The 27,545-nt window shown below is 53.4% G+C and overlaps 2 protein-coding genes across 9 annotated transcripts in view; both read left to right on the top strand.

Moving 5' to 3' along the window:
• The window catches only part of Ccdc13 (coiled-coil domain containing 13), a gene marked incomplete in the record, with an annotated part of 44,389 nt that extends 25,134 nt beyond the window's left edge, over nt 1–19,255 (top strand). For all 3 annotated transcript variants that reach the window (NM_001447038.1, NM_001447039.1, NM_001447037.1), the window contains 6 exon segments: nt 2,804–2,931; nt 4,007–4,090; nt 4,885–5,007; nt 12,742–12,893; nt 14,201–14,315; nt 15,582–19,255. In NM_001447038.1, the coding sequence (NP_001433967.1) occupies nt 2,804–2,931; nt 4,007–4,090; nt 4,885–5,007; nt 12,742–12,893; nt 14,201–14,315; nt 15,582–15,741 (762 nt within the window).
• Nucleotides 19,256–20,385: 1,130 nt separating this feature from the next.
• Nucleotides 20,386–27,455, top strand: Hhatl (hedgehog acyltransferase-like). Of its 6 annotated transcripts, none has more exons than XR_015626570.1 (12): nt 20,386–20,604; nt 22,100–22,218; nt 22,408–22,475; nt 22,880–22,993; nt 23,124–23,318; nt 23,551–23,760; nt 23,882–24,093; nt 24,433–24,577; nt 24,677–24,712; nt 26,426–26,627; nt 26,921–27,062; nt 27,232–27,453. XR_015626570.1 is itself a non-coding variant. In NM_001106868.1 (12 exons), exons 2-12 carry the CDS (start codon nt 22,113–22,115, stop codon nt 27,354–27,356), a joined length of 1,512 nt encoding a protein of 503 aa, NP_001100338.1. In that variant the 5' UTR covers nt 20,456–20,604; nt 22,100–22,112; the 3' UTR covers nt 27,357–27,455. The 6 variants fall into 6 exon arrangements, 4 of the variants coding, with proteins under 4 accessions (XP_087417701.1, NP_001100338.1, XP_087417700.1 ...); NM_001106868.1 differs by having other exon boundaries at nt 20,456–20,604; nt 23,925–24,093; nt 27,232–27,455; XM_087561574.1 differs by lacking the exon at nt 20,386–20,604 and adding an exon at nt 21,520–21,663 and having other exon boundaries at nt 23,925–24,093.
• Nucleotides 27,456–27,545: the final 90 nt, after the last annotated feature.

The raw sequence follows: 27,545 nt of genomic DNA, 5'->3' as shown, positions 1-27,545 counted from the left end.
CCACCCCTCCCACCCTCCAATCCCCCTCTGATCCCCTCTGACTCCTCCTTCCTCACAGGTTCTCCTCTTGCTTCCATGTCTCTGTGTGTGTGTGTGTGTGTGTGTGTGTGTGAGAGAGAGAGAGAGAGAGACAGACAGACAGACAGACAGACAGAGAGAGACAGACAGAGAGACAGACAGAGAGACAGAGAGAGACAGACAGAGAGACAGACAGACACAGAGAGACAGACAGAGACAGACAGACAGAGAAAGACAGAGAGAGAGACAGACAGAGAGAGACAGAGAGAGACAGAGAGAGACAGAGAGAGACAGAGAGACACAGAGAGAGAGAGAGAGAGAGAGAGAGAGAGAGAGAGAGAGAGAGAGAGACTGACTGAGAGACCCAAACAAGCAGAAGCTGAAACCAGCACTAACCTATGGGTATAGCACAGTTCCTAGGCAGTTTGATACTATGTAGCAAAACAGCAACAAAAGATCCCTCCCTGTGGCCTGTGACCTCAGCAGCCATTGGCTCCACCCATGTTTACTGTATCAGCACAACTTGCAGTCTGCGGAGCAGGCCTCAGATCCAGCCAGAAAGCTATTGGCTCCCCAGCAAGAGCACTTCGCTGTTGGACCAGGGGTGCACCTTGTTTGGCAGGCTGCTGTTGTACCTTACAGGGATCACAACTAGGTGTGACCTTTGATGACTGTTGTCCTCCTGCAACCTCCACACCCTCTGGCACCATGAAAGCTAGCCAGCAGAGTGGACACTCCGAGATTTTCCCCAGCTGTGTGATTTCTCTGTGTCCTGTAACCAAAGTGTGTGGTGTCTTCATCAGTAGGATCTTAACAGACAGTTACGGTAGCCAGCTAGTTGCAAGTGCTGAAAACAGCAATCCTGTTGACACCTGCCTGGCACTGCAGTTTCCGTGTGTGGCCTGTGGTCTCTGGTAGCCGTGTTACCCACACATGCAGCTTTTTAAAATTCTTTATTATTATATTTTAATTAGCTTACAAAATAGCATTTCCATCTGGTTTGTCATAGTTCTTGGTTTCAGTTGTCTCCCTCTCCCAATCCCTGCCTAGATGTTTTCACTTGAGCATTCTCCCTGACCACACTTCATTCAGGTCCTGGCACAAAGTTCCAGTTCTTGCCTTCTCTCCTGAGTCTTCCCATCGTGTTCCCCTTCCTTTACTGTCAGCTCTCCCTCAAATGGCCCTGCACACCATCCCTTCCCTCCCCCTTAGGATGCAGGTGGCCATGAGTGCCTCCAGGAAGCCTGTACTGGGTCTTGTGCCTCTCTTAGCTTCTAGGTCTCCCGAAGCTAATTTCTCCTTACACATGTGCCCATGTCCCCCCTAATCTCTCCTCACACATGTGCCCATGTCCCCCCAATCTCTCCTCACACATGTGCCCATGTCCCCCTAATCTCTCCTCACACATGTGCCCATGTCCCCCCCAATCTCTCCTCACACATGTGCCCATGTCCCCCCTAATCTCTCCTCATACATGTGCCCATGTTCCCCTAATCTCTCCTCACACATGTGCCCATGTCCCCCCTAATCTCTCCTCATACATGTGCCCATGTTCCCCTAATCTCTCCTCACACATGTGCCCATGTCCCCCCTAATCTCTCCTCATACATGTGCCCATGTTCCCCCGAACTCCCCTCAAAAGGCACAGGCTACAGGGCCTTGGTGCCTGCTGTGGGGTTGCCACAGTAGCTTCTGTGTTCAGGGTGGGACTTGAGAGCCTGCTCAGGGCTGCTTACATTTTGGGTGCCTTTAGGGATCCCTCCTGCAGGGTACTCTCAGGGACAGCAAAACCCTCTCCCTTTAGACCTATCCTAGGGAGCAGATGTGTTACAACAGCCTTGCCCTGTGTTTCCTTTGGGGGCTGCTGGCCTCTCCTAGCTCAGGCTGTCACTGACTGACTGGTCTGCTGTGTCCAGGGCAGCCTGGGCCACAGGACCGGCTGAGGGAGAAGTCTGGGCGTCAGGCAGTTGGGGACACCGCCTTGCAGCAGTTCAGTCCTAGTGTCCTGGGAGGAGTGCCTGGAGTACCCTGGCATCACCACCTCACTCTGTCCTGCACACAAAAGAGGACAGATTCTACCTCAAGGTTGCCAGCCAGCAGGGCCATGCTCCTCCACTCACCTGGTGCAATGGCACATTTCGGTTTTCTCAGAATTCCTGGGGACGGTCCAGGCCAAGCTCTTAGGAGCCATACTCACTGCTGTCCTTTTTTTTTTTTTTTTTTTTTTTTTTCGGAGCTGGGGACCGAACCCAGGGCCTTGCGCTTCCTAGGTAAGCGCTCTACCACTGAGCTAAATCACTGCTGTCCTTTGATGGTGGCCTAACCTCCTGCTAAGGATCTTCTGGTTCCAAGAGAGGGAGAGGCTAAGAGAGAGGAGTTTGGGAAGCCCGGTCTCCACACAGCCACTGGCCGTGCAGGCATCTGATGTTCAGGTGTTCGCTCTGATGGCTACACTGACCTCTAGTCACACCGTGTGCATGGAGCTACCTGAGAAAGTGGGCCCTCACAGGAGTCCGCTCCTACCTCTCCAGGGCACTGGCCCGCATTGTCCCCATAGCTCCCTGTGGCCCTGGCCTACACTGGTCTCATTCTGCAGCCTCCTCCTGAACAGAGGCATTGTGTGATGTCTTTGTTATGCAAGCTGTGTCTTTGCTGCCAGGCTGGCACTCACCCTGAAGAGAGGCTTCTTTCAAAGTCCTGGAGCTGGAGCTGGCCAAGGCGCCCCTGGCCTTCCCCAGCCTCTGCACCAATGCTCTGACCTCCAACCCACGTCTGTTCCCTGCAGTATCTTCACGGGAAAGGAGGGGGTGAGGGGGCCAGCCCCACCGATGCCAGGTTCCCTGAGGACCAGACCCCGATAACCAACTCCCCAGCCTCGGCAGGCGACCATGTTGGCAGGCTCGGCTCTTCCCGGTAAGGAAAGCACAGGATGGCGGGAGGGGCTGTGAGGCCTTGCCTACTATCCAGACAAACACTACCCGCTTCCTCTTCTGGAAAGCCCCTAGCACAATCTTGTTTTGTTTATTTTATTTATTTTGAGACAGGATCTCACAATGTGACCCTGGCTGGCCTTGAACTCACAGAGATACTCCTGCCTCTGTTTCTCAAGTACTGGTTAAGTCATCTCTGGTTTTTTGTGTTTCCACACAGGGATCAAATGTCCCAGGCTGGCCATAGATCTGAGATGTAGCCAAAAATGACTCTGAGCTCCTGATCCTCCTGCCTGAACACTTGCATACACACAACATATACACACACAAACACCATACACATTCATACACAGCACACACACCACACCACACATACACACAGATACACATACTCCAACATGCAAATACCACACACCACATACAGACACCACACACACATACACACACACATACGCCATACACATTCATACATACCACACACACCACACACACCACGCACACAACACATACACACAGATACACATACCACAACATGCAAACACCACACACCACATACACATGCACACACCACACACACATACCTCACATGCATGCATACCATACGTGCACACACTGTTTTTAAGATGGCTGCCCTGTGGGGTTGGGGATTTAGCTCAGTGGTAGAGCGCTTGCTGGGTTCGGTCCCCAGCTCCGGAAAAAAAAAAAAAAAAAAAAAAAAAAAAAAAAGATGGATGCCCTGCTGCTGTTCTATTTCAAACCTTCCCTTATTCTATTGGCTCTTTATGGCTAGAAGGAGCTGTCAGCATGGGTGTCATCACTTGAAGCACCTGCTGATGGCCCCTTTGCAGCCTCAGAGCACACTTATTCCTAAGTCTCACAGACTCACTAATGTGGACTGCTTAGGGCTCTGTTTTATGTTGAGCAAGGAAGGGCAGCCAATGCATGGGAAACTGTGAGGCCCGCATGGCTTGCTCCATGGGCTCCCTCAGTTCCTGTCCACTGTGAGGCCCAGCAGTACCCGCTCCTCCCCTGCTGATGTCCCTTTTGCCTCCACACAGCTCGGTGACCAGCCTGGGCCATACACTCGTGGAATCTGCTCTCACAAGGCCATCCCTGCCTAGTCCCCATGGGACCTCGCCCAGGTAGGAGTACAGATTCCCTCAGCTCTCAACGCTTACCATCTTCCCTTGCTCAGCCTCCTCAGGCCATTACGCAGATGGCAGCTTGAGGCCAGGCAAAGTCCCAGCATCCCTCCAGGGTTATATAAGGCCAGAGAGGCTGGTGGTGGGGCCACCTGATAGAGTAAACAGCTTCAGAGCCAGAGCTTGGCCCTGACTGCCAGGCTGGGGAATCAGCGTGAGGCTCTGGCCTGGCCCCACTGTCCACAACCTTCTCTTACCCACTGGGGGAGCACCCGCATCATGTGGGCCCCCACACTAAGTCACTGATATCCCCTCAGCTCTCCAGCCCCTTCTTTGTGGATATAATCAGACTCAGGGCTTAAATGCACGCTTTGTTCTTCTCGTGGGCTCATAGACAAAGGGTGGCTTGTCCTGCCCGAGTCCTACCCACTGTCCACTGGAGTTCCTGCTGTCACTTACCCCTCCCCTCATGCAGGTCAGCTCAGGATCCAGACCAAGTCTCCAGTGGGCCCACTCTCCCTTGAGGTTTGCCATGTGGCTATAAAGGAAAGGGGCTTTATTTTATATCTCTAGGCCATGTCTCCCAGGAAAGACCTGTGACTCTTCAGGGAAACCCAAGGAACGCCACTGAACTCTGGCAGAGAATCAGGCCCCAGAAGTCACATCCTGATAGACAGACCCCTCTGGCCATCTCAGAACCTCTGAATTTCCCAGTCCCCCTGCCATTCTATGGGGATATGTATGCCTTTGAACTTCACATTACCTCTGTCCTCTGCCCTCCACTCTGGCCCCAGGTTCTCAGACTCCCCAGAACAAAAAGGCTGGCAGGCACAAGCTGCAGAAATGAAGGCCCTTTGGCAGGCTGCTGAGGTGGAGCGGGACCGGCTCAATGAGTTTGTCACTGTGCTGCAGAAGCGGTAACACATGGCACCTAACCAGCTCTCCTCAGCCTGCGGGTGGGGACTGGGCTCCCTCACAATCACAACTCGGGTGCCCCTCCAGGGCTCATAGCTCTGGGTTCTGTCATCTGGGTAGGACTTGTTCTCAGGGACAGCCCTGTAGTCAGGCATATTCAAGGCGACCAAGCTCTCTTTAAGTGTAGTCATCCTCCCAGAGCTCCCAGAGCCTGATGCAGTTGCTAGGAACAGGAGGGTAGCTGAGGTGAGAAGCTGGGGTTTCTGAGAGGCAAGAAGGGGTGTGGAGCCGAGGTGCCCAGTAGGTCCAGCTGCCTGCAGAGGGTTGCTGGCAGAGTCCAGCCCCTCAGTCAGTGCTCCTGTGCAGGTGACCCAGCTGAGAAGAACTGCAGGCACACAAGCCAGTATGTGGGCCAGCCATGTGACTGAGAAACACAAAGGACACCAGCAAGCTTCTGTCCTCACAGAAGGGTCATATATCAGTCACGGCTCTTTGATGACAGATAATAGAGACCAGTTCTGCCTAAGCTTAGGAAGGGAGACCTGGAAAGTGCTGGAAAGTGCAGAAGAATAGAACAAAGAGGCCCAAGCAGGTCCCACATTCTCTGGTCTCAAAGTCTCAGTCTCAGTAGCAAGGGCCCAGGGGTTGCTTTCCTTGTGAGAGGTTTAGCTCCTTGACTACCCCCAGACTGGAGGTAGCTCCAGGTGCTCACAGAACTGGGAGAAAGGGCTTTACTGAAGGAAAACCAGGGCATTGCTACCAAGGAAGGCATGGCGACTGGGACATGAGCAGGTAAAGGCTGCACATGCAGGGTCTCGGGTACGGAAAACAACTAATCTTTGAATGGTTGCATTCATGTCTGTCAAAAGGCAGCCATGCCCTCCCCTGGGCTTTGTCCTCCATTCCCCCAAGTTATGTTTGTGATTGGAGGGGCTTTGAGCACAATGGTGGTCCTTTTGAAATCCCACTAAGAACTGCTTTCTCCACATGATGTCAATTCATCCACTACTGGCACTCCCATGGTCTTCTCTGTGGAAGAGAAGTGGAGCAGGGTGACGCACACCCTCCCCCCATTGCCTTCCCCCCCACCTGAAATAGGCTTTCCTAGGGCCTCCCTCACGGGACAGGGCAGACGCAGGGAATCAGCCAGGACATGTGTAAGGTGGGCAGTCCCTGAGTCATGTTCACCTCTGTCAGCTGCTAGGAGCCCTCGGGTTCACTCTGATGCCTTTTGCCCCTTGGGGACCCTGTGAGACTGTCCTCAGACCCATCACCCAAGGTGCCACATGTCTTTACTTTTGCATTAGCAAAAGGGACCCCCACGCATTATCCTGAAGCCAGGCCCTTCCACACAAGCCTTTCTTGCAGTTAGCCTGGGCTTCCTCCGTGTAGCTCCCCCTCACTTCTGTGCTCCCCACATCTTCTGGCTGCCTCAGCCTGTTGTCACATAGTTCCCAACTCTTGTTATCCTGGAGAAGTTGCTGTGCTCAGCTGGGACACTCTCACCCCAGGGTGCAGTCAGGGAGGACCCTGACTGACACATGCTGTGGAAAGCTGGGTGAGCCAGCCTCTGCTGTTTCCTTCCTCTCTCCATGGGTTCAGTGTCAGGGAAATAAGATTTCTTAGATTTTTATCTATTTTTTCCTTTTAAAAAAGTTTCAGTTTTTTATCTATTTAACTGATATGTATGTGTGTGGATGTGGATGTGTGTGCCTTTGTGCTCGTGTGTACATGTGTGGGTATACACACACACATGTGTGGGATTCTGGAGACCTGAATGGGGTTGTAAGTCTTGGTTGGTAACAAATGGCTTTGCCTGCTGAGCTATTTCTCTCTTTGCTTAGAGTGAGAGGGGCTGTCTCCCATGGCAAATGTCACAAGATGTCTCTTTTTAAAAGAATGTTGTTGGCTTTGGTGTCATGTTTTGTTTTGTGATAATGGTTCAAATGTAGCTCAGGCTAGCCTTGAACCCATGGCCCTCCCGACTCTGCCTCATGCCCCCAGCCCCAGCATTGGACATTTTCTGTGTCTCAGCCTTTCCTATTTGCTATGGTTGCTCTTTGCTGCTTTTTCTCACCTCTTGCCTTTCGTTCAGGGTTAGTTGAGTTTTATGCCTTTCTCTGCAATAGCTCAGGACTCTGTTCTTAGTGATGTCTTATCTCTTCGCATAAACCTCCCTCAGCCATCAGTGGCTCCCATTCGTACCGAGTCACCCCTGGGTTCTCACTCTGCCTGTTGCTGTTCTGATGTTCCTCTTCCTGCAAGTGAGCGTCCAAACCCCAGTTCACTTCCTCTCCCCTGTGTACACTCCAGCCAGTGCCACCATAGAAAGTGCATCAGATCTCTGGGCCTTTGTTTTTAAAAATATTTTATACTGCCTTTCTCTTGAATGAAAACCTAAGAGAAATTTAAGGTATAGAATTCTAAAAGGATGGGAGTGCCATAAAAACTATTTTATTGGGGCTGGGGATTTAGCTCAGTGGTAGAGCGCTTACCTAGGAAGCACAAGGCCCTGGGTTCGGTCCCCAGCTCCGAAAAAAAAGAACCAAAAAAAAAAAAAAAACTATTTTATTAACTGTATTTCGTTGCTACTGGTGGTGTTGCTTAAAATCTGCTTTTTGTTTTGTTTGTTTGTTTGTTTTTTATAGCCCAAGCTGGCCTCCCTAGATAGATGAGGCTGGCCCTCCTGCTTCTATCTACCCAGTGGCACTCATTAGATGAAGCTGACCCTCCTGCTTCTGGCTCCCCAGTGGCGTTCATTCTTGCTTACCTTTCTCTTTAGTAGTGCTAAGCTTACTTTGTTCTTGCCAAGTCATTCTCATTACTGTTCACCACAGCTCAGAGGAGACAAGAAATGGATGCCTGAGGCAGCTGACTCTACTTGGTCACTTCCAGGCCAGTGAGAAACCCTGTCCTGAAAAAGATGTGGATGGTACTTAAGGATGGACAAAGGGTTGGCCTGTAGCCTCTGCATGGGTTAAGCACACATCAACATACACATAGACTCCCTCCACATACATAGACATGCACACATGTACGCACACACACTCACACACATGTACACACACTCTCTCACAACATATACACACATACATACTCACACATACACACTTACACATACATACTCACACACACTTACACACACATACACACACATGCACACATTCACACATAGACCTTCACACACACAAACACATATACACACTTACACACTCACATATACATACACACACTCACACTCACACATACACCCTCACACACACATACATATATACACTTACACACTCACACATACACACACTCACACATACATACACACACTCTCACATGCACATACACTCTCACAATATGCACACATAGACACACATACACCCTCTCTCACACACACAAACACATATACACTCTTACACACTCTTATACACACATACATCCTCTCACACAAAAACACATACACACTTACACACTCTCATACACACATACACACACTTACACATAGACATATACTCACACACACTTACACATACACACACATACTCGCACACATTCTCACACACACATACACCCTCACACACAAACACACATACACACACACATACATACTCTCAAACACACACATACACATACACACACTCTCACAGCATGCACACATACACACACATATACACATACACACACTCTTACACACATACACACTCTCACATGTACATACACTCTCACAGCATGCACACATATATATACACACACACATACACTCTCACACGCACACAAACACACATACACACTTACACACACTATGGAAACTCACATCATGCTTTCCCACTTTCCGTGATGCCAGCTGTTGGTTTCTTGAGTCTCTGAGTGTACATGGAACCCACAGTTGAGCAGCAAGCACACATTCCTGAAAGAGCAAAGCAAAGCAGAAACGAAAGCCCTTCCTCCCCACGTGAGTCGGCTCACATTCCCATTTCACTTACCAGCAGCCTTGGATTTGTTTGCTTTTAAATTCTTAATTTGTCATAAATATTTAAGTTGCACCATACATTATGCATAGTCTCTGCCTGTTTCACTCTCTGATACCCTGTGGATTTTCCCTCCTCATCAAGGCGGGGTCTCCTCACAGTCATAGCGTTGATCTCATGACTTCCCTAATTTACTTTACATTCCTTGGTCTGAGTTACTGGTTACCAGTTTTCAGACAATTTGTGTTTATTTATGTCCTCGGTTAATTAGTTTTTGTTTTGTTGGTATTTGTTTTTGAGACAGGGCCTTACTATGCAGCCCTGACTAGTCTTGAGCTTGCTGTGTAGACCATGTTGTCCTCATATTCATAGAGCTCCTCCTCCCTGCCTCCTGAGTGCTGTGATTAGAAGTACACGTTGTTGTTTTATTTTTGCTATGTGCTGGGGATGAACCCAGGGTCCTGGACTTGTTAGACAGGAGCCCTACCACCAGCTACACCCAGCCTCTAGGAACTTGAAGGATTGTGAATAGTGGTGACTTTTACCCATGAGTTTATCCCCTACAGAAAGGATCTTACCACCATCCTTCCCTGCCTTCCAGACAGCTCTGATGCTGATGATGCTGGGTCTCCAGGAGCCACAAGCTTGTTTGATTTTGTTTCCATATATACCCATCTTAGTGGGTCTGAAGTTTTATCTCAGTGTGGTTTCTGTTTCCCTCGTGCTAACAGATACTGCAAGTTTCTTTCATGTGCTAACAGTAACTCTTACATCTTCTTTGAAGCACAATACTTTTGCCTACTTTTTAATGAGGTTGTCTTGAGTCCTGTTGCTGTTAAATTGCAGACATTCCTTTCTTTTCCTGGAATTCTTGTATTGTTTGAAGATAGCAAGTCTGTGGTGACTCATGAAGTCATAAGAAACTCTTCAAAAGGCTTGCGAGATGGTTAAGCAGTGGAGGTTCAGCTTGTCTCCTGGCAGACATATTATGCTCACACACACACACACACACACACACTCACACACATACTCATATGTATGCACACATGTACACCTAAATGCACAACCATATGTGTACATACACGCACAGGCACGCACATGTGTGCATACACAATCACTCGATGAGTAGCAAACCTAAGAAGCTCTGGTCTCCCGTCAGTGGCATGGAGTCTGCTTTGCAGTTTCTCCTGGAGGCTTCGTCTCCCTCCTGGTTTCTGAACTGTCATTACTTGTGTAGAGGATCCTTTGACCCTGCTTGCCTGTCATTCACAAGTTCACTCCTGACTACCCTTCCTTGTAAACTCTTGCTCTGGATTCCAGAGAAGCTCCTTGCTCTATCCTCCAGACCGTGGGGTGGTTCCATTCAGGACTATCATACCTGTCAGGTGGGGCAAGTCTGAACTCTTGCCAAAGCCCTGGGACATTCCTGGTTTTCCTCCAGTCAGGAGGGCAGGATGCCTGTGCTCATCTTCAGCCTGAACCTCACCTACACTTCCTGTTCTGGTGCCACACTTTGCTGCTCCACTGTGGCTCTGCAAGCCCTGGGCACAGTGTGGGTCCTCATGTGAATTCCTCTCTGGGGATTGCAGAAGCAGCCATGGACAGTCTCCATTCACAGTAGCTTCTCCTGTCACCCAATGCCACCTTCCTTACATGGAGACAGTGGTCTTCATGGTATCTTCCCTATTCCTCCATTTTTCTTCTGTGACAGAAAAGCCCAGTGAAGGGCACTCTAGATGATTATAGAGCCCAATAGCTGTGGACAGGCAGGGCACACATAACCTCTCCCCCACATAGCTCCAGCAGGAAGCATGTGAGTCCTCATTGTAGGCTTTGAGGGAGCTGAGTTTGGGGCATGGGTATCAGCCCATGCACCATCACCATTCCATGTACTTGCATGGCTGTAACCACTTTCCTGCCATCCAGGTGAGTTCCCTCAGGACAGGTCTAAGCTGTCTGTCACCTTCTCTAGGACTCAGTCCCAGCGTCTGCAGACAGGGACAGGCGGTCCACTGATGCCACTGTCTAGTGAGCTTGCTCTTGTCATTGTGCTGTCTGCATCCTCACAGCACTTTTGTCTCACTGACCCTGGGCCCTGCAGAGAGGCTACGTTGGCACTGATGGTTACAGTGCCCTGCAGAGCAGACAGAGTCGGTTGAGGTTGGTAGCAGCCAGCCAGTAAGGCCACCACAGGAGGCTTTCTAAAAACCTACATCCCCCAGTATGCCTGAGGAGCTGGGGACTCGTTTCAGTCATTTCACCAGCTACCTGTGGGCACCAGGAGCAGCCGCAATGCTGGACAGCTCCGCTCAGCTCAACAGTGCTGGTGTGGGCACTGGTCCACTCTTCCATTCTGCCTTTGAGTTGATGTGTGTCTTGCTTTTGAAGACAACGTACCTTGAGGCTGCTGACTAGTTAAACCAACTGGCTAGTGTGCAGGTTCTGGTTAGTAATTGGATTCTTTCAAGTTTCTTGTCCTTCCAATCCTTTGTTGCTCCCTGACACAGAAGATCATTCATTCCCTGCCGTCTGCCATGAACTTCAGGCTGCAACTTCGATCTGCACCCATTCCTGTAACCTTTTGCTCAGAATGGATCTCAGATTCCTGGCCTTCTGGGCGTTTAGTGCCACAGAAATCCCACGAGCTTTGTGGAGCCACAGCAAGGCCCACAGGATGGAACAGGTTGCAGTGTGAAATCATCGAAGCAGGCTCTTCCAGGGCCTTGGGTTTGCAGCAGGCGTAGAGATGTGAAAAGTGTGAAGGAAGAGTCGACCCAGCGTGCCTGTAGGAGGCAGGGCCTGGTATCTCTGCCTGTGAATACTTTGTACTGCATCATGGCCCCCAACAAGATTATCCTGGAGAATCACCTCTCTCCACAAAGCAGGGAATTTTCCTACCTGGGGCCATTTCTGAGAGCTGTGGGTAACTCTCAGGTCAGAGGGATTCAGTGGCAGCTTTGAAGATGGAGGGGGCAGTGTGCCCTTTGATGCCGGCAGGAGGCAGGAAGGGAGGCAGCTCCTGGTGCCACCATGCTCTGAGTGATCTTGGAAGGGGGCTCTTCTCCCCCTAACCCCTATCAAGGATTCTAGATAGAAACCCAGGCCTTTGTATTTTAACCTGTGGCACATGGAGCCTGCTGGCTTCAGACTTAGAGGGCCATGAGACATTAACTTTCCCTATCAAGGATTCTAGATAGAAACCAGGCCTTTGTATTTTAACCTGTGGCACATGAGCCTGCTGGCTTCAGACTTAGAGGGCTATGAGACATTAACTTTGTGCTGTCTTCCAGAAACTTTCTGCTAATTTTGCTCGTTAATTTTTGCTGGCTTTGTGATAGGCATGTTACAACAGCAATAGGAAACAGATATACCACTTTATGTCAGCTCAGTGGGAAGGGGAGAGGTGGCTGAGTTTGCTAGGGGATAGGACAATGCGATCACTCAGAATGATAGGAAGCCAAGACCTGTGTTTAAGCCTCAAAGCTAGGCACACAGACATCTGCACTGTGTGGCAGGAAGTTCTAGAGGCAACAGCAGAAACGCCAGAGAGGTGGTTGCTCTGAGGACAGGGGTTGGGAGCAAAGGGGTGGGACACCTCTCCGGTTGGCGTCACAAGCCTCAGAGGGACTATTATTTAAAATGCCTGTTCTGGTGTCAGTGCCATGAACATCAAGACAAGGCTGGCTACCACCTCCATAGAGGGTCCCACTGTGAGATCCAAAAACTGGGTATGGTGGCACCTGCCTGCAGGGTGTGCAGCTTGTGTCTAATGGCCAGGGTGGAGGAGAGCAGCAGCAAGCTGCTGGAAGCCGAGCGAAGGCTGCAGGAGGAGCGCCAGCGAGCCGTGCTGCTGGAGCAGCACCTGGAGAAGCTGCGCCTGGAGCCGTCGAGGGCCTTGGTGTCCCAGAAAGCCCCTAAGAACAAGCCAGGTAGGAGCCCAGTAGGTGACATGGCCCCGGGAGTAGGTGGGCACCTGTGCTCCTCATTGGTCAGTGTAGGGAGCTCTGTGTCTCTGCTGTGGGGGCCTTCTTGCCCCGTGTCCCACCATGGCTCCCAGAGACTCAGGTCCCAATGGGTGCCATCTAGGAGCCTTAGCATGAAAGGCCAGTGCCTCTGCTGCATGCCCTCAGCCACCATCCCGCACACCAGCTGCCAGAGCCTTTGCCTGGCCCTCGATCAAGCCTAATGGAACCCTGATTAAAACTGGTCTTGTGCAGAATTGGTCTGCTGGGCCAGGTTGTAAGCAAGACTTCCCCTGGCTGGGAGGCCCACGTTCCGTTCTTGGTGACACTCTCCTTATCTGGGTAGCTGCTGCCCTGTGGTCCAAGATGCCTGAAGGGCCCATGCGGCCTCTGCCACTCACTGGCCTGTTGGGGAGCACAGCCCTCCTGTTCTCTCACCTGTCCCAGGGCAGCCATGAGATGGTCAGGTTGTAAAACCACCTCCCTGAGCAGAGGTGAGAGAAGGGAGGAGGCCAAGTGCACAGGGACCAGTAAGCACAGGGAACACAGCCAAGGTCAGAGGATTGGGAAGGAGGCAGGAGGCTGGGGCAGCAAGGTGCAGTGGGAAATGTCTCAGTTCCTAGTCAGTGACCCAGTCACACAGACTCTGGGGGCAAATGTGAGTCCATCTGTTCTTGCAGTGCCAGGGACAGTGCTGTCCCTTTGTCTTTCAGGTGAGAAGGCCACCTCAGAGAGGTCCATGCTTTACCCAAGGCCACACACACAGACGAAGGCCAGTGCTGCTAAGACTGGAGGTTTCCTGAGGCCATTTTAGCTCAAGACATATGATGCCTTGACATTGTCACCCAAGGTCACCGTTGTTTTCCTCTCTGTGGCCTCTAAGCCTAGCTCCCCCAGCATGAAGCTGCTGTATTCAGTGGGCTCAGTGGGGACCAGGGCGTGGGGATCAGAAACAGTGGCAGCCTAATCTTGGGCTCAGCTCTCAGACCAGCCCTCAGGTCCCACTGTCTACTCTTGGTACAAGCAAGTGACAGAAATGAGGGGTGGAGTTGGATGGCCACGAGAGGGCCACTGTGCACAGCAGGCAAAGCCAGGGCGGGGGCAGAGGGCAGAGGGCAGGGGCAGAGGGCACAGGGCAGGTTAGATACATAGAGAGCAGTCAGGGAAGGCTTCTGGGCCGAAGCAGCCCCCACCCCGCACCCTGTAGTGAGGGAGAAGGGAGAGTGTGCATAGTTCTGACCTCACTACAGAAAGTGTCTGCTGCTCCTCTACAGGGCCTCCTGCTGCCAGCACCAAGCCCAACTCAACTGGAAGCGCCAAGAAAGACTCGTCCTCCACTCAGCTCTCTGATATGCCTATGGAATCACAGATAGAGGAGCTGAATGCCAGGTGCTTCCTGCTCAGCCTTCTAGAAAGGGTAGAGATACCTGTATGGAGGCTTCCTGGGCAGAGGGGCCATATCCCTCTCCCTGCACCCTGCCTATAGAGGGTTCCACGGTGCCCTGATGACCCATGGTTCCAAGGAAACCATTACCAATACTGGACTGTGCTCCTGTGTTGTCCAGCATTACCTGTAAAGGGGAACTGAGGAGCCAGGTGCAGCTCAGTCAGCAGAGGGCTGTCCCAGCAAGCACAGAGCCCTGGCTCTGTCCCCAGTGCTGTATACAAGGGTGTGTGGTGCACACCTGTAATGCCAGCACTCAGCACTAGGGTAGCACGGCTGTCAGTTCAAGCTCACCCTCTGCTGCTGGTGGAGCTTGAGTCCAGCCTGGGAAAAGATACAATGCTGTGTGTGTGTGTGTGTGTGTGTGTGTGTGTGTGTGTGTGTATCCATGTGTGTGTATCCGTGTGTCTGTGTGTGTCCATGTGTATGTGTGTCTGTGTGTGTGTGTCCATGTGTGTGTGTCTGTGTGTCTGTGTGTATGTGTGTGTCTGTGTGTGTCTGTGTATGTGTCCATGTGTGTGTGTGTCTGTGTGTGTGTCTGTGTGTGTGTGTATCCGTGTGTCTGTGTGTGTGTCTGTGTGTGTCTGTCTGTGTGTCTGTGTGTATGTGTGTGTCTGTGTGTGTCTGTGTGTGTGTCCATGTGTGTGTGTGTCTGTGTGTGTGTCTGTGTGTGTGTGTCTGTGTGTCTGTGTGTGTGTCTGTGTGTGTGTGTATCCGTGTGTCTGTGTGTGTGTCTGTGTGTGTCTGTCTGTGTGTATGTGTGTGTCTGTGTGTGTCTGTGTGTGTGTCCGTGTGTGTGTGTCCATGTGTGTGTGTCCGTGTGTGTGTCTGTGTGTGTGTCTGTGTGTGTGTGTCTGTGTGTATGTGTGTGTCTGTGTGTGTCTGTGTGTGTGTCTGTGTGTGTGTCCATGTGTGTGTGTCCGTGTGTGTGTATGTGTGTGTGTCTGTGTGTGTCTGTCTGTGTCTGTGTCTGTGTCTGTGTCTGTGTCCGTGTGTCAGTGTGTTGGAGTAGTTGAGGCCACTCGGAGCTTCTGGGTCAATTCTGGGAAAGGGCCCAGAGACAGACCCATTTGGTGCATGCCCCCTGGGGGTCCAGAGAAGGGCAGAGGGGTGAAAATCCTGCACCTGCACCACAGCTTCGTCTCCAGGCCCTGGGCCCAGAACACCTGCTGCCTGCTCCGTGCACTCAGCCCCGTCTCCCTCCGCTCCAGGCTGGCCATCCAGATGGAAGAGAACGGAGTACTGAGAGACGCCCTGGGCAGTGCCCTGCGAGGGAAGGAGGAGGACTTCCGCATGTACCACCAGACCCTGGGCCAGGTGAAGGGAGTCTTCCTGCAGGCGCTACGGCAGCAGAAAGCCAACAAACAGTAGAGCAGAGCTCTTAGCTCAACTCCTAGAGGACCTCAGGTTCAGGCAGCACCCTCTCAGCTCCTCCCAGAATCGGCTCTGTATCCTAGCAGAGCAGACAAGCGGAGGATACCTGAGCAGGAGTGGTGACCAGCCATTCCTGGCTGGTGCGTTTCCTCGAGCAGGTGCTGCTGTCCTTGCCCTAGGGCATCTCCAGGGCCCTGGGATCTACGGGCTCTCCACACATAGCTGAGCCCCTTGGTGCTTCCTCTTGCGGCATCCACCTGGAGCCATCCAGCCTTCCCCTGCAATCCCTCACTCGGGCCCTAGCACCCACCTGGCCATCCTGCTGCTGTGCCCAGCCTCTCTGTGTACTTACCGCATAGGGCAGAGCCTTGGGCTTGGAATAAGAAGTTACTTTCAGTCACTACAGCTCTGGTGGAATGTGTTCCTGCCCCTGACAGAGGAACCTGGTCTGTGATAGGTAGGGCTTTACAGGTGTGGTCCAGGCCTCCAAATAGAAGCTGGTGGTCCTGAGTCCAAAGCTAGGGTCTCCAGCAGAGTGAATGCCCAGAGCTCTGATGGCCCCAAGGCCACACAGCTCAACCCATTACTGCTCCCAGAGGCATAGGTGCTAGAGTCAGAAGGCAATCTAGGCAGGCCCGGGCATGGGGTGCACAGGTAAGGCAGTGGGTCTTGGTACGTGGCAGTGTGTCTTTGTTGCAGAGTGCTGCAGGAGCAGCCCAGAACACCCTTATCTCAGGGGCTGTAACAGTGTCATAGGCAGACCCAGGGAAGGCCACCCAAAGCTCTCACAGGCACGGCAGTCGTGCATGCTCACACACGGGCACTGAACATAGGGGTAGGCACATGCAGCTCCATGGCTGTCAACACATTCCCTCCCATGAGACACAACCATGTGTGTGGCTTGTAGCACTGTGACAGCACTCTCTGGAAAGCCTGTGTGCTCAGCCCATTCTTGGGCCACCCAAGGAATCCTGAAATCTCACAACTGGTGCAACTAAGGCCATTAGGATGCGGTGGCAGTTTTAGTGTCATCCCAAGAGTCTTAGGGAGGAAGGGTTCTCCCCTGGTTTCTCATGCAAGTAGCAGGCAGAGGGGACAGGAATGTTTGTGCTGGGAGGGGACAGCATGTGACAATAAGAAGCTGGAGAGATGAGCACCTTCTGCAGGCACTGAGAGGAGTCTGGACATGTGGGGGTGCAGGCACCAGGCCTCAGCAGAGCCTACTGAGTGCGAGGCAGGCAAGGACTAGCCAGCCTCCCTTAGAGGAATGCAGGTCTGCTGTGGCCCCTCTCCTGGGCAACTGAAGGCAGGAGTCCTGGTTTGTGCAGCCTGAACCTTAGCTGGGAGCCACATAGCCTCATTCCACTCAAAAGGAGCATGCATGGCTCTGGGCAGATCTTTTAATCTCTCTACCTCAATCTCACCTACCTTCATCTGTGAAATGGGACAGTACTAGAAACCTTGCTTGGAGGGCCATTCACAGAGTAAGACATTTAGCTGATGACTTCTGTGCAAGGACAAGTATCAATAGACTGGTTTCAGCCATGCCAGTGAAAGAGAGGGAGGGGAAGAGTCCTGCTGCCAGGTGCCACAGTGGCTTCCATTTGTACCCTGTGGAGGGAGCTGGCATCTTACAGAGGTTTGTCTGCATGGGCAGTCCTGACATATGCCAGCTCCTGCGGGCACTGGACTTAAAGGCCAGTGAGTAGAGTCTATAACACCTCCAGGCAACCTCAAACAATTTGCCTGGGGCTTTGTGCTAGGGCCCATCCCCCCACCTCTGCTGGCTGAGGTGACCAGATTCCTAGGGTCCCTCACTGGAGCTCCCTCAGCACTCACTGAGCTAGGACATTCAACGTGTGTGGAGCAGCAACCAGCGCACAGTAAGCACTCAGTAAATGCCAGCCTTTGTGGTCTCCCTCTTAAGTCAGCACACACTTGCTGAGCATCCTCTCCAGACCCTGAGGTGAGGCAGACAAGCTCCCTGTGCACCAGCTGAACGAGGCTGCAAGCTGCGTACAGCTGACCCAAGCTGCGTACAGCTGACCCAAGCTGCATACAGCTGACCCAAGCTGCATACAGCTGACCCAAGCAAACTCCACTGTTACCCAGGCCCTTTCCCCATCCCCAGAGTCCAGCACAAGGTGGCTTCCAGTGCGAGTATCCCAAAGCAGCCCATCTCACATCAAGTCTCTGTGAGGAGCCAATAGCTCCCTTCCACATGCCAGTGAGTCTTGCCACACGCAGTCTCTGCTGCTGTTCCTGAGCCTCCATATGCGTGCAGCTCACCTCACACTTCTACACTGCATAGCATGCAGACAGTCATCATAGGCAGACACCACCCAGCATGCACTGCTCTGCACATCCAGGACACTTGCCCGCACTTTAAGAAGCATGAGTTGAATAGCCTGGGGCTTTCCCTCTTTAACTTTCTCACGGAGCCTTGAGGCATCAGGAAGTAGCTCTCAGTCCCATGCAGGTCTCAGCCCAGTCAGCTTCCAGTCCCTTGTTTGATGGGCCAGTGCCCCACCCTACAGCCCCTGGCACCAGTGGAGGGGCTCATCCAGTCTCTACCCTTCTGCCTTTGCATAGGTCACCATCCTGCATGCTGCGGTGCCAGGGTCTCCAGGGAGAGTACCACTGCCGTGTGGGCCCTGCCTCAGTGTCTGGCTCCCTAGCACCTCTGTAAGCAATGAATTGTGCCTACAGGGTGATCACTGGATCCCTCAAGAGCACAGAAAACCCAGTTAACAAGTGAAAATCAGAGGCCCCAAAACAGTGGCTTCAACTTTTCAGCCTTAGCACCTCCTGAGGGCACCATGCTGTGTGACACTTCTCACTGGGAGATACAAACACATGTCTACTCACCCCAGATAGGGAACTGACCAAAGTAATGACACCATCAAAGTCCAACTTGGTAAAGCAGTGAGTTTTTATTGGGGTCGCTTACAGGAATATGGGTAAGGTGTTACAGGAGCACAGGTGACTCAGTGACAGCTGCATCACCAAAGCCCACCCCAGCACAGTGGCAACTCACAAAGCTGGGAGCCTGGAGCACACTGCACAGCCTGCAGGCATCTCAGCAGGTTGGAGTTTCCCTTCCAGGTGGCTCAGTTGACCTAAGTCCCTTCCAGGTATCTTGGTGCTTCTTCTCAGAGCTTCTCCCGCAGTCCTTACAGTTGGGGAGGGTGGGCCTAGTGTATCTGGTCAGTTTCAGGAACTCATTGACACTTCTGAGTTGTCTACTTCCTTAGTCATAGAAGTTTCCTTCCCTGATGACAAAATGTCTCATCTCAGAGGACACTGCTACACAACACACCAAATGCATGGCCTGCCTACGGTGGCCTCACCTACTCTGCTGTGAATAGACTGAGTTCTCACCCTGTGGTGCAGACTCTTCCAGAGGCTTCTGGAGCTGACCTTAACTGTTCCACCTTATGCCTCAGTTTTCTTTCCAGCTGAAGACGGTCCTTGTGGGTTGTGGTGACATTAAAAAGAGTTATTCTGCATACCTCCTGGCTTATGTTATTTACTCTCTGTGATAACCACTAATTGTGCCTCAACACATGGCTCTAGTGTCAGCTGCACCTGCTCAGAAAGCCAGAACCTTGCCTAACCTCCCCCTCTTCCTTTGACCCTAGCCGCCTCTAGCATCCGGATCCCAGTCACATTGGCAGACAGCCCCTCCACTGCAACCCTTTGCCCAACCATGTTCAGGGTCAAAGGCCAGCATCATGGCTTCTCAGTCACACTCAGGAGAGTGTGCATGGTGCCCTCCCAACTGCATCCTCTGGGCCCATGTGTCTGCATTCCTGGGAGGAAGCTCATGCCCTAACTTCCCAGGGTTTTCACAGGACCCTGCTGAGTGGAGGCACAGCTTCTACCCTGTCCATCCTCAGCTGAGCATAGGAAGAGAAGTCACAGGGCCTTTCTTCAAGCCCTTGTACATGAGCGGAGCCACACATTCTCTATGGAGATCTCATCCTAGAGGAAGACTCAAGCAGAGATTTCCAGGGGCCCCGCCCAGCAGGGGCTTAAGTTGCTTCCGTTTCACATCAGGGTCTCTTGCCTGCTATTAAGAGGACGCCGTCCATTCCGGTGACCCTAATATCATCCTTCTACCCAGTCAACTCTGTGGGGACAAGGCTTCAATCCTGGAGCCCCCAACACCATGGTCCTTGCCGGTACCAACTCTACCAGAAATGCCAGTCCTCCCTTGACACCAATGCTTGTCTGGCCCAGTCTCTTGTCAGGATGAACATGCAGGGTGGAACTAGATAGGCCTTCCCTGGACACCCTTGAGGGGGTCACAGATAAAGGCTGCAGCTGGAGTTCACTGATCCAGGATGTGCAATACTGCACACACTGTATATGTGTGCCCAGGCAGCGGGAGCAGGGCTGACTGGAAGTCTGTAGAGATTGCTTAGAGGGCTTCCTGGAAGAAGAGATCCTGGCACAGCACAGAAAAAGGAAGCACAGGCTTTCCAGGGCTGAGGAGAGGGAGGTCAAGTGAGGTCCAGGTGCCCCTGCCTGAGACTGTGTCCCCACAAACCCCTTCCCTCTCTCACCACCCCCACATCTTCCTTGCCACTCCCCGCAGCTCCCTGTGGCCAACAGTACTGCAGCACTAGGCTCTGCTCCACAAACGGTCTGCTCCACTCCAGGAAGGCCACCTCCTCCTCCCCCCTCCTCCGGCTGTCACCACTCACCGCGCTGGCCTCCAGGGGGTGGGGACCCCAGAGCTGGACACACCCCACCATAGCCCCACAGCTCAGCCAGCCGGACAGACTCACGGTCGGACGCAGGACCCCGGAGCCCTGAGGTGGGCAGTGCGCCAGGGTCCCTCTCAGCCTCTTCAAGGTCAGTGCAAGTTGGGTGTGCAGTCCTTCTGGAGCCCTTGAGGCCTGTGGGTCTCACCCCAGAGCCCTCATCCCAGACCATGAGCCCCAAGGTGGGCTTCACTCCAGGTGCACCGGAGCCAAGTGCGGGGCAAAGGACACCCTGGGTCCACAGTCAGCACAGGTTCAGGGGTCCATCAGGAGGGGCCCTAGGCTGGGGGCCAGCCCCCTGCCGAGGCCTCACTGGGGACACTCCCCACCGGCCATGGGGAGCTAAAATTGGAAAGTGGCGAGTGGGAGGCAGCTGACACAGCTATTTTGCGCGCTTCTTCATCCGCTCCGGTTTCACTCTCCTGCTCCACTAACCTGATCCTATGCTTCCCTCCCCCACCCCACCAATGAAGAGGTGTCTCAGCCCTCCAGCCACCGTGCAGAGGCTACTCAGGAAGGCCTGACCCGAAGCAAGCTGCACCAGCACTGGTCTGGTCTGAGCCGGGACTCACCAAGAGCACCTGCCCTTTAGAGAAGCTCACTGGATGGCCTCACTGGCCCACACTTCTCTGTCTGTGTAGCAAGGAGCAGGCTCCCAGAACCCTGGCTGCAGTGCTAGAGAAGACAGATCTGCAATTGGGAGATCTTGGGTTGGGGGAGATGGGGTGACCCTACCCATCTCCAAAGGGGCACTGCACTGTGTTCCTCTTTCCCTCCGTCCCAGGTTTGAACCTAGGCAGCCATTAAAAGACTGGAGGCCAGGCTGAAGAGTGTGGGAGGGGCTTAGGTACTGGCCCAGACCCCAGGGATGGCCCAGCAGGGTAGCCAGAGGGAGTGACCAGACACATCCTGGGACTGATATCGGTCAGCACCTTGGACAGCGGCCAGAGCCCTCCCAGTTCCTGCCTGGCCCTGCCTGGTTCAGCTCTGGCCACTCTGGGGCCTCAAATAGCACAACCTCCAGCCTGCAGCAAGAGCTTAGACTACACAGTACTTCAAGGGGAACAGTGGGTGAACACAGGCAGGGACCTGAGATAAGACAGACTCACGGCTTGGCAGAGGAATGGGGTCAGGCGGAGCCTGGAGCTGAGTGAGTCTGGGGAGTTGGTGCTACGGGAGTTCACAGGATCTCAGGGGACCTTGTGGGCAGGGCTTTGCTTGAGGCTAAGAGAGGCTCACTGAGAGATGAGAAAACTGACATGGGCTAGAGACAGATTCCCCCATGGGAGAGACCCCATGGTTGGGGAAGCCTTGTAGGAACAGTTTGGTGTCCCAAACTTGTCAGCCCATCAGAGGTATGAAGGAGAAGAAGCCATTCTGTGTGAAGTCTGGACTTGGGGGAATCTTCAAAGGAAGCAAGATGGGAGCCGCAGAGGGAGGGAGGAGGTGCCTGAGTGTGAAGATTTGCTGATGGAGTCCCCAGGGGCTGAGTGGACCAGTCTCATCAGAGGGCCCAAAACCCCAGTGAGGGTCCATGGCAGGGAGTGGGGGATGAGTCAAAGCTGGAACTCATGCTTCTCCTACAGCCCTCTCCAGGCCATGGGCATCAAAACAGCGCTGCCTGCAGCTGAGCTCGGCCTCTACTCCCTGGTGCTAAGCGGTGCCCTGGCTTATGCTGGCCGTGGTCTCCTGGAGGCATCGCAAGGTAATGGGGTGGGGGGGCAGCTGGGACAGACCCTGAGGATTCTCTAGGTCCCACTTCGGGCACAGTTCCAAACACATTTAAGAGCCCTGCAGCCCAGAAAGCTTCCCCCCTTCCCCACCCTCCTCAGGTGGGGTGGCCCAGGGAAGGCATATAAGAGCCCCCTACTCAAAGGCTACACTTTGTTCTCAGATGGAGCACACAGGAAGGCCTTCCGGGAGTCCGTGCGACCTGGCTGGGAGTACCTGGGCCGGAAGATGGTGAGTTTCCCATGCCTCTCAGGTCCCTGGCTCCTAGACACACCCCACCCCCTGGCCTCGCCTACTCTATTCTTGCTCTCTGTCTCATGCGGTACAGCAAGGAAGGCTCTGCTTTGAACTTCAGGACCTTCCGCCTTATTTAGGGCAAGCTGACTTTCTGCTTCCTGCCTTCCAGAACTAGGCAACAGGGGGTAGAATGTCAGAAATGAGCTGAGTACAGGAGAGGCAGAGCTTCGAGGAGCAGGCCTGTCCTTTAGGACCCTCACCCAATCCTTCTCCCTGGACACCTCCCTCAGATGGAGGGCAGACACCTACAACCACTGTCCTCAGAACAGGATCTCTGATTGGTTCTTTCCTCTCCACTGCCCTCGCCTGCCTGCCTTCTTCCTGCTTGGGATGTCCAGGATGTGGCTGACTTCGAGTGGGTGATGTGGTTCACCAACTTCCGAAACATCATTGTCTTTGCCCTCTCTGGACATGTGCTGTTTGCTAAACTCTGCACAATGGTGGCCCCCCAGGTGAGCTGGACCTTGGGGACTTGGCCTCCTCCTGTCTGCCCCTTCTTTGTCCCTAATGCTGTTGGAAATCAGTCCCAGGGTCTCCTCCCATGTGCACAGAGAGGTTAACTGAGGCTGCTCATGTCCACAGCTCCGCTCTTGGATGTATGCGGTGTATGGAGTCCTGGCAGTGGTGGGCACAATGGGCCCATGGTACCTGCTGCTGCTGCTTGGCCACTGCGTAGTCCTCTATGTGGCCTCACTCCTGGGCCAGCGCTGGCTGTGCCTTGCCCTTGGCCTTGCCAGCCTGGCGTCCTTCAAGATGGACCCTGGGATCTCTTGGCAGGTACGCAGGAGTAGAGGGAATGGTGTTGACACCCCAAAGGTCCCCCCTCCAAGCCTTTGAGTAAGGCAACCATTTGCACCCCAGAGCATCCCTTGCTCTGTCATGTTGCTGAGCTAAAGTCAGTCACTGTTGCCTGGCAGGACTGGGCCCAGCTCCTACGGGAAGCTGGGAAGGGGCTTTCCCCGGGAGCACGGACCTGCTAGTGAGCCGGGGGCTCACTGTCTTCTTCCAGAGTGGGTTTGTCACAGGCACTTTTGATCTTCAAGATGTACTGTTCCACGGGGGCAGCGGCTTCACAGTTCTACGGTGCACCAGCTTCGCGCTGGAGAGCTGTGCCCACCCTGACCGCCGCTACTCCCTTGCTGACCTGCTCAAGTACAATTTCTACTTGCCCTTCTTCTTCTTCGGGCCCATCATGACCTTTGACCGCTTCCAGGCTCAGGTGAGGGGAACCCCGTGGGCTCACAGAGCATGGCTGGACCTCCTCTTCCTGACCTTGTCTTAGACATAGCTCCCCAAGCACGAGCACCCTGTCCTCAGGAAGCTGTGTCTCCTCTCCCCAGGCCATTTGTGGGTCTCCTCTCAGACAGGACTCTGCCCCTCCAGGTGAGCCAGGAGCCAGTGAGGCCAGAGGGCGAGCTGTGGCGCATACAAACCCAGGCAGGACTCAGCGCGGCAGCCATAGTGGCTGTCGACATCTTCTTCCACTTCTTCTATATCCTCACCATCCCCAGCGATCTCAAGTTCGCCAGCCGCCTCCCAGACAGTGCCCTTGGTGGGTCCCCAAAGCAGGGCGGAGTCAGGGCCGTCACCAGGATACTTTCATGCACACAGCACCCACGGGTGCTAGGACTCGGAATGGAGTCTGAATCGTGTAGGATACATTTGCTTCATCACACAAAACCCCTACTCTCCCAAGCAGCGGGTAGCACTCGAGGGCGGTGGCTGATTTTCATGGGTCACCGGGACCAGGGAGGTGCAGGGTGTCTATGGAGGTAGGGGTGGAACAGAAACAAGACCCTCTGTCCACGGGAGAGGCAAGGCTCAGAATTTGGTTGTCCATAAGGGGTGGTCAGTGCACTGACCTCCAGACAGTGATGTCACCTGTCCCCAGCGGGCCTGGCCTACTCAAACCTGGTGTATGACTGGGTGAAGGCAGCAGTCCTGTTTGGTGTCGTCAACACTGTGGCACGCCTAGACCACTTGGACCCTCCTCAGCCTCCAAAGTGCATTACCGCACTCTACGTCTTCGGGGAGACGTGAGTAAGGAGGGTGGCCTGTCGCTGGTCCCGCCCTTCCTTAGCTTCATCCGCCACCCATGCACCTAGCAGATCCATGTCCCTCTGCTCTCCCTACAGGCACTTTGATCGTGGCATCAATGACTGGCTTTGCAAGTGAGTTGGAGAACGATACCAGCCTCCTTGCAAGGTGGTCAAACGGGTTGGGGCAGTTGATTGTTTTAGAGATTGGCTCTGGGTCTGAGGAAGCAGGAAGCAGTGGGGAGGCTATGCCAGTTGCCTGGGTGACAGACAGCTTTGGACTTTGTGAGACCCTAAGAATGGTGGGGGTCGAGACACATTTGGCAGCTTGGTAGAGGTCATGTTTAGTAGGGGTGTCCGGGGAATAGGGCAGCGCCTAAATTCCTACCTGCCACCTGGGAAGCTGGACAGGACACTTTCACACAGAAATGCCTAGGTGACACTGGGACAGCATACTTGTAGAGACTCAAAGAGACTTGGGGGAGCATTTAGGCCTGAAAGTCTAGAGTCCAGAGAAGCCCGGAGGACTGACCGTCCTCCATCCAGTGAGCATTGAGTTGGGTGAAGGAGACCAGGCTGAGAAAGCCCAAGTCCTAAGTGGAGAGTGAAATGAGGAGGGCCAAGGGGCAGGGAGATGGGGCCACAGGGACGCTTGCAGGGACTGAGGAAGATACAGCAGAAAGGCACGAAGAAAGTGGTCAGCAGGAGAGGACACATGGCCATGTGAATCCCGGGAACCAGAGTATGCAGGCATGAAGGGTGCACGGCCATGTGAAGTGCACACACACACATGTAGAGAGTGGAAAGTATGGGAAAGAAAATGGTCTGACTGGGTAGGGCTGCTGGCTAGAAGCTTCTTTAGATTGGAGTCTGAGCAGGCCTCTAAGAGGACATGTTTGAATTCAGGCTTACATGAGGTCAGAGGACGAGGGAAATGTACACTCAGAGGTGTGAATCATGTCTGAAACCCAGCTCATGAGGGGAGGAGGGTAGGGTATGAAGTCAGGGCAGGGGGCAGCCACCTGGCCGCAGAGCGTCTTCACGCCACACAAGAGCATAATTTATCATCGGAGTGTGAGTCGTGAACTGGCGTGATCTGAGCCACACTTTAAAATAAGATTTGTTATTACATGTGTACATGCGTGGGCCTGAATGTGAGTATGTGCATCACATGCAGACAATGCCTACAGAGGCCAGAGGAGAGCATCAAATATCCTGAAACTGAAGTTGTGAGCCACCCGATGTGGCTTCTGGGAAATCAACCCAGGTCCTCTGTAAGAGCAGTGCACGCTTCTGAGACTCCGGCCCCATGAGCTGCACTCTTAAAGCATTTGTGGAGAATGTAGTGGGGGTCAAAGGCAAACACAGGACTAAGAGGCCCCTGAGCAGTAATGAGAGGGACCCCAAAACTACAGCAGGGAGTGCAGGGGATGGACAGAGGTCAAGACCCAGCTGAGCTGACAGAATTTGTGCCTTGGATGTTGGAGAATCCTGACTACAACCTGAGTAACCGCTGATGTATGTTCAGCTGAGGTGGGGCTGGGGGCTCTGGCTTGAGCGGAAGTGGGAGGAGCGGTCTCTGGAGTAAGATGTCTAGTAGCAGGTGAATATCTGAGTAAAAGAGACTGAGCCTAAGACACATGCTGGGGTCATCCACAGACTGTTTTGAAAAGTTGGGACAGAGCTGGGAACTAGAGAAATCCAGCCGCAGATATGCAAGTCCAAGTACTCCCCTCCACACTTTGGAGCTGGGCCGGCAGAGATGCAAGGTCCAGAGGTTGATGCACCATGCACTGCCCTGCTGTGCATCCCATGCTCCAAAAGGCTCTTCTCCCGTCTTCCCTGCAGATACGTGTATGACCACATCGGCGGGGATCATTCCGCCGTGATCCCGGAGCTGGCCGCCTCTGTGGCCACCTTCGTCATCACCACCCTGTGGCTCGGACCTTGTGACATCGTCTACCTGTGGTCTGTCCTTAACTGCTTCGGCCTCAACTTTGAGCTCTGGGCACAGAAGCTGGCAGAGCATGGGCCACTGGCACAGATCGAGGTGGGCAGGAGGTTCCAGGCTGTGACTGGCTGGGATCAGACCGATAACAGGAGGTGGTGGCACAGTGCTTTCTGGAGTCATCCAGGCACACTTAACCCCTGGTCCAGAACTTTCTCCCTAAACCTCTCTTGTTTGCCAGGACAGTGTTTCACACAGTGGGAGTCTGGGTGGCCCTGACCTGTGAGTGGCAGGGCCTAGCTGCATTAGTCAGCTCTTATCCCTCTGGGACTGAGTGACTGACTGACCATGTCCCTCTCTCCTGGCCCTCTTGTGGACATATTCTTGGATGGCAGGCCCGGCTATCGGAGCAGATGTCTCGGAGAGTCCGGGCCCTCTGTGGGGCTGTAAACTTCTGGGCTATCATCATGTACAATCTCGTGAGCCTCAACAGCCTTGAATTCACAGAGCTGGTTGCCCGACGCCTGATACTTACAGGTAAGGGGCAGCGTGAGTGAACACAGCCAGTGCCCGACCCCATGAGAAGGACAAGAACCTCTGATCCACGCAACACCCTAGCCACCAGGGGCACTCAGCAGGGGTGTGTGATAAGAGGCAGAGTCTCTAGGATGGGATGCTTCAGGTATTATGACTCCTTCTCCAACAGGCTTCCCCCAGACCACACTGGCGGTCTTGTTTGTCACCTACTGTGGTGTCCAGCTGGTAAAAGAGCGTGAGAGATCCCTGGCACTGGAGGAAGAGCAGAGGCAGGACAAAGAGAAGCTGGAGTAGAGGTGGGGACAGAGGACCAGGCTCTGCTCAGTGGCTTCTGGGCCCTAGGCCCAGACCATGAAGCCTGACCAATAGAATAAAAGACTTTTCTACCACAGTAGTCTCTTGGCTCCTTGTCCACTCTGGGCAGGGGGTTGGCGGTTCCAGGCTTTGGGGGAAGGGTCAAACGAAAGACATGGTGAGGAGTCG

The sequence above is a fragment of the Rattus norvegicus genome, chromosome 8 (genome assembly GCF_021556685.1).
Source record: "Rattus norvegicus strain SHRSP/BbbUtx chromosome 8, alternate assembly SHRSP_T2T, whole genome shotgun sequence".
Classification (NCBI taxonomy): domain Eukaryota; kingdom Metazoa; phylum Chordata; class Mammalia; order Rodentia; family Muridae; genus Rattus; species Rattus norvegicus.
The sequence above is the reverse complement of the archived record's forward strand: the minus strand, read 5'-3'. Positions and strand labels throughout refer to the sequence as shown.

Coding starts and splice junctions, on each gene's coding strand:
- Hhatl (NM_001106868.1), top strand. CDS start 22,113: ATGGGCATCAAAACAGCGCTGCCTGCAGCTGAGCTCGGCCTCTACTCC. Junction 22,219..22,407: donor TCTCCTGGAGGCATCGCAAG/GTAATGGGGTGG, acceptor CTTTGTTCTCAG/ATGGAGCACACAGGAAGGCC. Junction 24,094..24,432: donor CCTCCCAGACAGTGCCCTTG/GTGGGTCCCCAA, acceptor ACCTGTCCCCAG/CGGGCCTGGCCTACTCAAAC.